The 13,207-nt window shown below is 38.8% G+C and overlaps 1 protein-coding gene across 5 annotated transcripts in view; it reads right to left on the bottom strand.

Moving 5' to 3' along the window:
• Positions 1-13,207, bottom strand: part of Ptpn12 (protein tyrosine phosphatase non-receptor type 12) — a 72,257-nt gene that overhangs the window by 40,882 nt on the left and 18,168 nt on the right. For 3 of the 5 annotated variants that reach the window (XM_021163661.3, XM_085836464.1, XM_085836463.1), the window contains exon 2: positions 5,113-5,221. The exons of 1 other annotated variant lie outside the window; for it this stretch is intronic. In XM_021163661.3, the coding sequence (XP_021019320.1) occupies positions 5,113-5,221 (109 nt within the window). Of the gene's footprint in view, positions 1-5,112; positions 5,222-6,941; positions 7,054-13,207 lie in introns of all 5 variants that reach the window. One more of the 5 variants, XM_029477243.2, reaches the window with a different exon arrangement.

The raw sequence follows: 13,207 nt of genomic DNA, 5'->3' as shown, positions 1-13,207 counted from the left end.
CTGGCCTCGAACTCGGAAATCCGCCTGCCTCTGCCTCCCGAGTGCTGGGATTAAAGGCGTGCGCCACCACGCCCGGCGTGGCCTCCCTTTTTAAAGTACCATTTAGAAAAGAAAATAGATGTTCCAAAAATGCTGCTTCTGATACATGAGGCTAGAATATTCAGTCAGGATAATGCTGACTAACTATAAATGCTTCCTCTTACTATGTTCTCCAGTAATAAGAGGTACCAGTTAATAACTGTTATCCACACAGCATACCACTCTCTAGTCAAAGTACCTCAAAGGTAGAGTACAACAACTGGTTCCAAAATGATAGTTAGATCGTTAGCCTACATGTTAGGCTGTCTACATGCAAGGTGGGAATTTCTTCCTTACTCTTAAAAGTTTTTTAAGATGAAAAAGTTTAACCATACACAAGGTGAAGTTATATAATCTTCCTATTTAACAACAAAATAGGCAGACTATCTCCATTTCACCAACTCCAAAGGCTTTCTCACTTTTAGCCCTTACAAACAAGAAAACATAGGTAAGTAACCTTTTATCTACTAGTACATAGAGAAATTTAATTCTGGGAATAGTTTCTAGGATTCAGGATGTATTAAGAACTCTTGTCGGACGGACATTAATCCCACACTTGTAACCCCAGCACTAGGGAGGTTTGAGGCTAAGGCAAGTATGAGATCTCTATTTCAAACCCAAGCAGGAACAACAACAAAAAGCATTCTTATAGCACACTAAGATTAAAACAAAGTTTAAATAACTCGAAGACTTTTCACCAAAGAATTAGCTAACAGCACATGAAAATCTACAAATTAGAAACACATCAAGAAGCACTAGAAAAACTGTCACCAGAAGTTTGGACCTGGGACGATGTCTCGTGGTTGAAGCAGCTGAGTGCTTGCCGAGTACATATCTTCTGACCCCACCTGAGTCAGGGGCACGTGGTGGCCCACTTGTAATTCCAGCCTCAGAGGGCAGAGACAGCACCTTGAGCAGCTAGACAGTGAGACTAGCCTTAACAGTGAGCTATGAACTTCATTAAGACTTTGCTTCAATCTGAAGAGCAACCGAGGAAAACTGCCAGCATTGACCTCAGGCCTCCACAAGCACGTGTGAACAGGTATACACACTCAGAAAAGGAAAGTCCTGCAGCCGAGTGCAATGGCTCACACCTCTAACTCAGCTGCTCAGGAGGCTGAGGAAGGAAGGATGCTTGTAGCTAGCAGCTTAACACCAAGCAGACACAGTCTCAAGCAAAAATCCAACACTTACGAGTGCTGGGAGGAATGTGGGCAACTGGTGCTTACATACTAATGCTGGAATAGAAAACAGGAGAGTGACTTTGAAATACATTTATCTCAATTTCTTAAAAAGCTAAACAGAAGCTAGGTGTTGGGGTACACGCCTAAAAGTTCACTGTTACAAGGCTGAGGCAGGAGGAGTAAGAATTCAGAATCCAGCCTCGGCTACACAGCAACTTGCTGCCTCATAAAACCAAAAAGGTTAAATATAAACTTCTGTAGGTCTACAATTTATCACTAGGCAGTGGTGGTGCACATCTTTAATCCCAGCACTCAGGAGGCAAAGGCAGTCAGATTATAGCCAGCCTGGTCTACCAAGGCTACACAGAGAAACCCTGTCTCAAAGGAGTCCCTACTCCCCCAAATGGATAAACAATGTATAGACACAGAATATTCCTCAATACTAAAAAGAAATTAACTACCAATACTACCATAACACAAATATAACAAGAAAACGTGCTGAGTTAATGATATCAAGCACCACAGATAATATATGAAATGACAGCTATGTTAAATTTCTTGAAGAACAAAATCCAGAATCCGAAAGAATACTAGCAGCTGCCTGGGACTAAATACAGAACTTTTGAAAGTAATGAAATTTCCAAACACTGGATTGGGCTAGTCACTGTATGACCTAAGTTTACATTGAAAATTAATTATATACTTAAAGTGGGTAAGTTTCATGGTATAGAAACTATATGTTAAAGCTGTTTAAAAGTGTGCTTATTCAAACAATGGACATGTTAAACATTCAAAGGAAATTAGCAAATTATTTTCTAACAAATATGTAAGTACAAATGCTTTCAATATTACATGTCAAATCAAAACAGGTAGAAATTTATTGAAATTCTACTTGTGAACCAGGTCCTCCTGACTTTAACACACAGACCAAGAGCGGCCATTCTAAAGGTTTCAGCTTAGACAAGTCTGTTCTCAGGACATTACACTGCACTAGTACCCTGGGAGCCTGCTAACTAGAAGCTGGTAGAAGAAATGCCTTCAAGTACTGCCAAATATCCTCAAGTGCCACAACCATCTTATCTGAACATCATGGCCTTGGATACAAACTATTTTCCATTATGTGAGCACTGTGATAAATTACTTAGCTTTCTCCAGGCTCAGTTTCCCACCTGCAAATGGTAGATTATCAACCGCCATGGTTTTGTTGTGATTGTGTGTGTGTGTGTGTGTGTGTGTGTGTGTGTGTGTGTGGGACAATCACATAAATCAGCAACCAATATAAATGAGGGCTTTCTTTTTTAGAAGACTGGCCTGCCACTAAAATTCACCTCCCTCCTGTTAACAACCTGACGCTTTCCTTTGGCTCCCAGCTTTCTCAATGGCCCTCGCCCTTTCTACATTATCCCTATTAGTACTAATCAACCAGAGGACAGAGCTCATGTGCATTTGTAGTCACTGTCTACCACCTATGCTAGAACATGAAATAACAAAATGAGAGATTTCTGCACGCTCTTTTCTATATCGTCAGAGTATATGCTCACAACTTTCTGTAACATGAATGTGAAACAGAAACCTGGAGCCAGTTAAGATTTATTTCTCTAGACCAGAGGGGGGAAGATCAGAGGACAGTACTGAAAATTATGCTTAATAAAGTATCCAGAAATCTGAATTAACTCCTGTGGTGGTTTGAGTATGCCTGGCCCATGGGAAGTGGCACTGTTAGGAGGTGTGACCTTGTTGGAGGAAGTGTGTCATTGTGTAGGTGGGCTTTGAGGTCTCCTAGTACTCAAGTTTCACCCAGTGCAGAAGAAACCCCACCTCCTGGCTGCCTGTGTAAGAGTCTCCTGCTGCCTTCGGATCCAGATGTAGCACTCTTGGCTCCTCCAGCACCATGTCTGCCTGCACACTGCCGTGCTTCCCACCATGATGATAATGGACTGAGCCTCTGAAACTGTAAGCCAGCCCCAACTAAATGTTTGCCTTTATAAGAGTTTGCTTGGTCATGGTGTCTCTTCACAGGAAAAACAAAACAAAACAAAAAACCCTAACTAAGACAACTCTTATTCCAAGGATTAGCACTATGGTCTGACTGTGTTCCCACAAGGTTCATATGCTGAAACCTAATTCCCAATGCAAGAGCATCAAGGAGACAAGCCTTTAGGAGGTGAGGAGAACATGTTCTGATGAGTTCAACGACCGTCACTATAAAAGAGGCCCAAGGAAACTTGTTTGCTCCTTGTTCTCCACGAGCATTCAGTGAGAAGGCACCAACTATGAATTGGTAGGTGAGTGCTCACGGCATACCATGCCTTGATTCTGGACTTCTCTCAATGCACTTCCACTGTTTATGAGCCACCAAGTTTATGTCATTTTTGTTACAGCAGCCTGAACAGACTAAAGCAACTGGTAAGGAAAGTGGAGTGTATTTAGAGCAAAAGCCTTGAGTGGTTACTGTGTTAGGTTAGTAAAAGACGTCTGACCTATCAAACATGCAAAGCAGGCCTTAGATGTATTATCACTATCAACTTCAACTTAAAATTGAGAAAACCAGACACAGCGAAGACCAGTCCTGAGTCTCACAGCTACAAGCTAGTGATATCCAGATTTGAACTTCCAGAGTGGTAACTCATCACTGTTACTCTGTGCAGTTCTTTGTTAATTCTATTAATAGTGTCTAATCACACAATCCTCAGATGAGAATAATGTAGAACAGTTAACAGTAGGAGGATTAAATTTAGGCAGAGAAACTAGTGAGGAGGACTGGAGAGATGGCCCAGATAGTAAACCACTTGCCGTGCGAGCCTGAGGGCCTGAACTCACCCACGATCCACATAAAACAGCCAGGCATGAGTGGTACTTGTGCTCCCAGCACTAGGGAGATGGACAAAGGCAGCAGATCCCTGGGGCTTGCAGGCCAGGTAATCTAGTCTAATTGAAAAGCCCACACCAGTGAGATACCAAATCCCAAATAAAGAAAAACAAAACCAGAAGCAGCTCCTGAACCTCTACACTGAGGGCTGCCTTCTGACCATCCCCAACACACACAGATACACATGCACACAAGAAGTCAGCAGAACAGAGGGAGAATGGGCAGGAGGAAATGATCTGAAAGAGGGTTATCATGAAAGAAGAGAAACTCAGGAAATAGACTGGCAATGGCATAACACTAACAGGAAAGAAAACCCTGGAGAAGAGCACTGGGTCTAGGAGGTCACTACCAGGTCCCTGTGACATAAGGACACTTTAGAGAGAAGCTCTAATAGCAACAGCCAAGGAAATGGTGTTAGGGAGTATACATACTGGAAGGGAAACACTACAGCAGCTTTCAGAAAGTGCATGTCCAACACAAGATACCTTTTTAGAATGTGGACTCTGACTTAAGCATGTGTTTACAGTTACTTAGCTAGAAGACAATAGTATCTTAGCATATAATTGTAATGAGAATATAACATTTTCAACTTGAAACATGCTTAAGAAACACAGACTGCTGAGGATAGCAGACACAGGTTTCTGAGGCATCTTATGGCCCATTTTTAAAACATAGTTAATCAATTAAGGCTCCTTTATGATCAGGTAGCAGATAAATCAGTGTTTTAAGAAACTATCCCAATTGTCGACATTACTTTTATTTCTTTTGTTTGTTTTTAGTAAAAAACAAACCAAAACAAAACCACAAACTGCTACACAAGAAGAAATGGAGTCTAAGAAGCACAGTCACAGATGGTTCTGCAGTGTACCTTGGGAAGGATTGATTCTACCTCCTTAGCTATTCAGTTCAGGAACAGCTCATGGGGTGACAAAGGGCTAGATAGCATTTCTATTTATTCTATCAAGGGCATTTCAAACTTACATGGCAGTATGTCCTTATATCTGTTCTTTTTAACATTTTCTTCTTTTTCTCCAGTGGCTGTGGGATAAATCTTTTCTGTTCTATATTTGGTAGACAATCTTCTCAATCGCTTAAAATACAAGAAAATAAAATTCAAGTTTAGAGAAACATTGGTATTTTCAAAACTGTTAATGATTTACAAAGAGCTCTTCAATGAATTCTGCTGACCCAATTCCTCACAATTAATTCTCCTATTGCTCTAAGCTGTTAGTTTCCCTATTACTTAAAAATTAACCCTAAGAATAATTTCTTTTTAGAGTAAGTGCAAACAAAGATTAATATTTATTAAAGCAGCAAGGGGGAACAACTAGAAGTAATTCTATTTAGAGACATTAATAAGATGAAAATTTCTGTGTTTAATAAGGTCTCATTAAGTTTTAATATCGTACTCGGGGAATTAAGCACAGGTTTCTTCTCTCAATAATGCAGGAGAACCCATGATGTGCCAGGCTCTCTCAAAAACATATGCTAATAGTTACTTGTAAAACACTGCAAAACAAAGTTCTTTCACACTGAATTGGAAATGTCCAACAAAGACTAATTCTGCTTATTCACTGAATTACAGAAGTGGTTTGTGGGTTAGTGACAAATTCTTACCACATATGGCAGTAGGGATGTTCTTTGGGCTGGAATATTTCTGCTTGTCAGTAATACACTTCCTGCTTTCAGCAGAACTGAAAGTTGGCATTGTGAATTGTTTAGGTTCTACTCAACTATATTTCTAAAACTTAATTTCAAAGTAGTTTACTTTCTTGAAGGATTAAAGGCATATTGAAAGCATTTTGACTTTAGGACTCATTATTAAATGCAAAAGAAATGAAAAATGGTCTGGTAGCAATTTAATTTTTTCACCAGTTTATTTTTATAGCCTGTGATGCTGACCCTCAAGCAATTAAGAATTTCATGACCATATTTTTTTCCATATTTTTTAACTAGAATCTTGTCTTATTCTTGTTATATCATTACTTTAAGCAATTTTACATATAGGCACTTACACTGTAAATGGTTATTTTTGTTTTACTAAAAAAAAAAAAAAAGACTATACTTTAGAGACTGAACACAAGAATATTCATTTTTCTCCTCTTAACAAAAATCATGCTGTGCCAGTATAGCACAATGCCAAAGTAAAAATTCATATGCTTATGGTGACTTTTCCTATAGAGGTAAAAATCTCAAACTATATAGATGTGTAAACTACCCAGGTCTCCTTATGCCTGCAACCCTAGCACTCACAGGACTGGGACACTGGACTACACCAGAATAATGAGACTTCAGCTCAATGTAGGTCCAAAAAGAACATTACCAAACAAAGGAGAGAGAGCTGGCAGTTACAAATCCACCTATCTTAAATTTCTACACATGTGTCCTCCAGATCAAACTGGCACACATGAAGTAATGTATGCACAAAGGTGTGTATTGCAATGTTTGTAGTAGCAGAAGTCCACAAACAATAAAAAATACCCTATTAATAGGACTGAATAAATTTGTTTCATACAATCAAATATGATGTGGCTAGAAAGCAAGTAAGGAAGCTCTGTCTTAAATATAGGAATATGGCACCATGTCAAAAATCTCCACTGAATGTAAAAAGAAGAAAACACAAGTGTTCCACTATTAGCATTAAAGAAATTTAAAACATGTCTGTTTGTACATATGCATAAAACATGTCCCCAGGAAATCTAATACCAAAGGTTGCAGTTGTTGGAAGGAAAATTGGAATGCTGGGAAATGGACAGTGAAGAGATCCGTGTGTCTTTTATATTTTCAGATTGTACGAACACCCTGCCTACCCAAAAATCCGATGTAAAGGAGAGCAACAGAAAAGGCAAACGGATGCTCACAGATTCCCTGTTAGCAATCAGGTCTTGCATATCTGCTTTCCCTGCTCAAAGATCTGATAATCTGAAAAGATAGACTTCAAGTTATTTACTTTAATATAAAGTATGATGTGAAAATCATATTTAAAGAAGGATGTCAATTTAAACAGCCAAAGCAGCACTGGCAGAAGAGAAATGTACTTTATCAGTCTTAGTAAGAAAAGAACTACGAACAAAGGAAGGAAGAGGACCGAGGTGAAGTATAAAATGCCACACACTTCTAGAGCACCTACTGCACCATCCAAGCACTTCATTTATGTGATAATTACTGAGAAATATTTTACTAAATTTTTATGTAAAAGCTGATAATTATTAAGAATCTCTCTGTATCATAAGTAAATATTTAAGTTTAGATTTTTATTTATCCAATGTTCTTAAGGTCTAGCATATCACAGAATGCTTTATCTATTCCACTTTAAAAATGAATGTTTTATGAAAATAAAACAAAAACCCTAGCATCTACCTGAATAGTATACTCAGCCTGATCTGGTCATTGCATATTTTATATGTATGCATGTGTATGGACAGGCACAGATACATACATACATACATACATACATATCACACTGTACAAGACATATATATAATTATTATATGTAAATTAAGTCATAGATATAAAAGTTAAATATAGTATCTTAAATACCATCATTCAAATTAGATATTCAACATAAAACAGAATAAGACTTTGTTTTGCACTTTGAAAAGTCAACATCAACAAGTTTATCGAGCCGTATTAAAAAGACATTTAAGTAGACACTTTATTCCTATCAAAAATATAGCCAGCCTTAATTAGTTTCAGTAATTAAAATTTTGGTTTTGATAATGTGTGATAATAAACACATTCGATCCAGTGTTATAACCTTTATAGAATTCAGATAAAGCCTCCAGACTTAGCAAAGAGGCTGGCGCCTAGAATAACTCAATAATCATTAATTACTATTAGCCAAAAAACCTTTTAAGTATGACTTGTTACTTCAGATTTCTTAGACTGATTATCAAAAAAATATATTCTGGGCCAATTTGTCTGATTGGAACGGCTGTATAATGTAAAGCAGTTTACCAGGAAGGTCAGACTGCTGAGGTCCCAGACATTCAAAAGGTCTGCGGTCAATTAACCAGAACACTTTCGTTCTTAATCAATTAACAGGTGCTGCTGCTGAATGCCTGACCAAGCCTTTGAAGGAGTACTGACTAGCTTGGTAGTACAGAATCTCATTTTCTTCTCTTTTCTTTTCCTTTCTTTTAAAAAAGACTTATTTTATGTAAGTACATTGTAACTGTCTTCAAACACACCAGAAAAGGGCATCAAATCCCATTACAGATTGTTGTTTGTGAGCTACCATGTGGTTATTGGGATTTGAACTCAGGACTTCTGGAAGAGCAGTCAGTGCTCTTAACTGCTGAGCCATCTCTCCAGCCCCCAGAATCCTATTTTCAACTGTTAGGTTCCTTTGTATTTATTTTACATATAGGTTTGCAGTATCAAATAATTCTGAGAAAGAGGATTAGAGACTTTTCATAGGAAATTGGAGAAGAAATTAGTAAGGAAGGAAAAAAACATGTAGTTTAAAAAGTCTGGAGAGGGTGGAAGAAAGGGTACCACAGCTGAGGAACAAATGAAGGGAAAGCTCAGGCTATAATAAATAAAAGGGCATAAACAGAAGGACTACAATGTCCTGAGAATGACATGGGAAAACTACTTAAAATTCAGGGGTCACAGGGCTGAATGTGGTACATAGGAAAAACTGGGCAGTAGTACAGGGTTTCTAAAAGCACAACCACCAAAACTGAAGCCCGAGTCAAACACAACCCCATCTGAGGCTCTGGCTGTGCTCACCTGTAATGCATGCATCAGCTGCTTTTACTGTGTGTAACCTCATGCTAAGCAACATAATCATTACCTGAAACTCCTCAACTCAGACTACTGCATGTAATGAACTGTGGTCTGGTTTTGTTTTTACCCGTACACACCAAGTTTTCAGCTACTATAAAAAAATAATGGTTTAATTAAAGAAAACAGACCTTAATTGGCATGTAACTATCAAATTAGCATATCTCTGGACTGTACTTGCTTAGAATGCTTGATTAGAATCAAACCAGTAAGACTTACTTGGTAAAGTGCTGCTGTACTGGCATGGGACCAGAGGCTTCTCCCCAAAGCCCATGTAATAAGGCTGGGCTCAGCAGATCACACAGGGAATCCCAGCACTGGGGAAGCAGGGATAGAAAGACCCCTGGGCGTTTCTGGCCAGCCAGTCTAGATGAACTGGAAGTTCCATGTTCAATGAAATGGCCTGACTCAAAACGGAGTGGGGAGTGATAGAGGGAAGACACCCAATGCCAACTTCTGACCTCGCCATACACACATTCCTGTGCCTTCACATGTGGCTCCCCTAACTGCTGTGTGAGTTTCTAAGTTATGTTTCATTAAAAAACAAAAACAAACAAACAAAAAAAAAAAAACCAATAAATCCTAGCTTGGGATCAAGAGAAAATATAGAACAATTTCTGAGACAGCCCCAAGTATTATGCTGTTATCATTTGTACTATATTTGTACTATTAATATATGTGAAATGATATTTTTAGCACAAACAATTATAAAAATCAAATTTTATCAACTCTGAAAAACAACGAAGATGCTCTATGAGCTACACTAGCAAATATTTAGCCAGGATTTCTTAATATAATGTAAGCATGGGCAAGTTAGATAGCTCAGAGGCTAAGGGTACTTGTTGTCAAATGTCATGATGACCAGAGTTCCATCTACAGACCCTATATGGTAGAAGGGAACCAAGTCCCACACAAATTATCCTATCTCCATCTGCATGCTATAAACTAGCACAGGCATTCTGCTGCTCGCTCTCTCTCTCTCCCTCCCTTCCCCTCACCCCCACACGATGCTTCTTGTTGCTATGATAAACAGCCCATTATCTGGGTAAGCCAGGAAAGGAGCACAAGCAAAAATTGAATCAGAAGTCATAGAGATTATTCTGATTCATGCTCAACTAGCTTCTTATAGAGCCCAGACCCAACTACCTAGGGATGGCACCATGCATAGTGAGCTGGGCCCTCCACATCAATCATGGCAATTTCAAACACATAGTCACAGACAAGCCAATCTCCTTGGGAAATTCATCAGTTGAGGTCACCTCTTCTCAAGTGACTCTAGGCTATGTCAAGAAGACAATAAAGACTAACCAGCTCATACACACTGTAAATTTTTTTGAAAAGTGTCTACCTTATTAGTACATACATCTCTCTAATCTTAATCCCTTAATTAGTGTGGATTCCAATGCCAGGCACTGTACTTCTGAGCTATGTTCTTAGCCCTACTCTCAGTTTAACAAACAGTAAGATCAAATGCATGCCAAAGAATTGTTTTTAAGAACTATGACTTATCATTAAGAAAGGCTTGATCTATATATCCGGTTTACGTATATATCTGGTATTCCAAGTGAAAAAAGTTTAAGACTCTGTTGTAAAGTACTAGAATTATCCAACTCTGTATAAACACAACAAAACTGTTTATTAGCAGGTGAAACTGGCAAAAAAAAGCACCACGTTTTGCTTTTTTGTTCTTTCTTTTTTTTAAGATTTAATGTATGTAAGTACACTGTTGCTCTCTTCAGACACACCAGAAGAAGGCATTGGATCCTATTACAGATGGTTGTGAGCCACCGGGAATTGAACTCAGGACCTCTAGAAAAAGAGGTCTGTGCTCTTAACCACTGAGTCATCTCTCCAGCCTGTTTTTGTTTGTTTGTTTTTTCATTTGAAGCTGTAACTCAGGACTGATTAATTAAGGATATAACTGAGGAAAATAAAGGAGAATCTCGGGGTTTCTTAGATTAAAAAAAAAAAAAATTCACTGTGTGCTTTACCCCAGCTGACTTCTTTGCTTCATTTATTCCATCTGCCTTTGCTTCTCAGTACACCAGAATAGAAATCATCGTCAAACATTTCCCTAAGACTAGTACAGTTGTAACACTCTGTCACCCACTTCCTCCCAACTGCTTCCTCATCTCTACTCCAGCTCTTTCTATGGAACACTAATAGAGGTCACAACCCAGTACACAAGCACACCACCCTTGGTAGAACTAGAATTCTTTGAAGACGTAGGTAGGCCAGGGCATCACATTTTATTAACGGCAGCTCCTATCACCAAAATTCATAGCAGACATTCTTCAGCCTCTGCCTCTGAAGTCCTGGTACCTCGAATATGTTCTACCAGTCCCAGCTAGAAACAAACTTTTAATCTAAGTTTATCCTTTCCATACTATGAAAGTATTTTATAGAAATAAAGGACTATTTAAATCAGAAGGGTAATAAAATGGTGTCTTTTGAGCCAGTGAGATGGCTCAGCAAATAAAGGTGCTTCCCACCAAGTCTGATGAACTGAGTTTGAACCCCAGGACCCATGTGACAGAAGAACTGACTCCTGAAAGTTGCCTGCTGATCTCCACGTGAACACTGTGATGTACACACTCACACTCCACAAATAGTAAACAAATGTAATATAATTTTGCCATATATATTAGTTTTATTAAACAACATTACCTAAAAAAGAAAGATGTATTTTACAAAGTAATGGACAGAAATGCGTTTGTTCAAGTCACAGGGCAGGCTCACCTCTTGTACTGGCTAGTTTTGTGTCAACTTGACACAGCTGGAGTTATCACAGAGAAAGGAGCTTCAGTTGAGGAAATGCCTCCATGAGATCCAACTGTAAGGCATTTTCTCAATTAGTGATCAAGAGGGAAAGGCCCCTTGTGGGTGGGACCATCCCTGGGCTGGTAGTCTTGGGTTCTATAAGAGAGCAGGCTGAGCAAGCCAGGGGAGGCAAGCCAGTAAAGAACATCCCTCCATGGCATCTGCATCAGCTCCTGCTCCCTGACCTGCTTGAGTTCCAGTCCTGACTTCTTTGGTGATGAACAGCAGCATGGAAGTGTAAGCCAAATAAACCCTTTCCTCCCCAACTTGCTTCTTGGTCATGATGTTTGTGCAGGAATAGAAACCCTAAGACACCTCTATTACCAGCATCTTCCTTCTCTCTATCTAATGCCTCTGTTCATTAAACAATGCAAGCAATGTTTACTGATTCTCCTAAGCAAATTCCAACTCCAATGATCTCTTTTTCTCCCTGTCCATGAAGTGAATTTTTCAGAACTTGGTTCCTGATCTGGGTGTAGTGGTGATCCAGTGCCTAGGACATTGAGGATTAAAAATTTAAGGTGATGTTCAAAGTTGTACCACATGCCCTTAATCACAGCACTTGATAGGAGGCAGAAACAAGCAGATCTCTGTGAGTTCCATCTAGGAAGGCCAGGACTACATAGGGAGACCCTGTCTCCCCGCACCCTTCTCCCCGATCAGCATCAAGTCTTTGCTACATAAGGAGTTAGAGATCACCTTGTGTACTTGAGACCCTGTCTCCAACAATACATGAAAACAGTGGCTCCTAATAGTGTCTTCCTTTAGATGGTGATGATGAGTCTTACCTTCAAGAAAAGTCACCAATTTTCACAGGATACTAAAGTAGCCGCCATTAAAAAAATTAGGAACATCAAGACTCACTGCTATACATTAACTGACAAAAATATTCTCTTTATGTTCAGCTAAAAAGACAAATCAAAGCCCTAAATTAATAGAATAGATATTTCTCATTGCCAAAACAAACATAGCAGAGGCCAATTATCATGTCTGCACTTTAAACAGTTCAATATATATTCACCGCTCTATGGAAAATAGTTATTTTTACAAGACTGGAGTGCCACAGAGCTGTGGTCAATAGACCAGAAGTTTTATAAAGAAAAACTACATTTCCTGGTAAACCACTTACCTTCTGAAAACAAAACAAAAAACAAAAAAAAACCACCCTTTTTTTCCTGTTACAACTCTACTGAAACTTACTTTCAGGAGGTTGTCAATAATCTAAAGAGGCATCAAAAGTCAATACTGAACATCAAAAGTCAATACTGAACTCAAAAATGTATAATAGAAGGTTAAGACTCAGAGGCAATCATCATGATCACGGATTACTGACGGGACTGATTTTTCCCGTTTTAGGATTTATTCACCATCCCTGGCCTTTAATCTCATCACGACTGCCAATGACTATAATTCAGCGTCTGATGTAATCTTTTATATTTTCCTATTTATATTATCTTTTTATTTCCTC

This window comes from Mus caroli, unplaced genomic scaffold (assembly GCF_978045245.1).
Source record: "Mus caroli unplaced genomic scaffold, Mus_caroli_1 scaffold_4, whole genome shotgun sequence".
In the NCBI taxonomy this organism is placed as follows: Eukaryota; Metazoa; Chordata; class Mammalia; order Rodentia; family Muridae; genus Mus; species Mus caroli.
The sequence above is the reverse complement of the archived record's forward strand: the minus strand, read 5'-3'. Positions and strand labels throughout refer to the sequence as shown.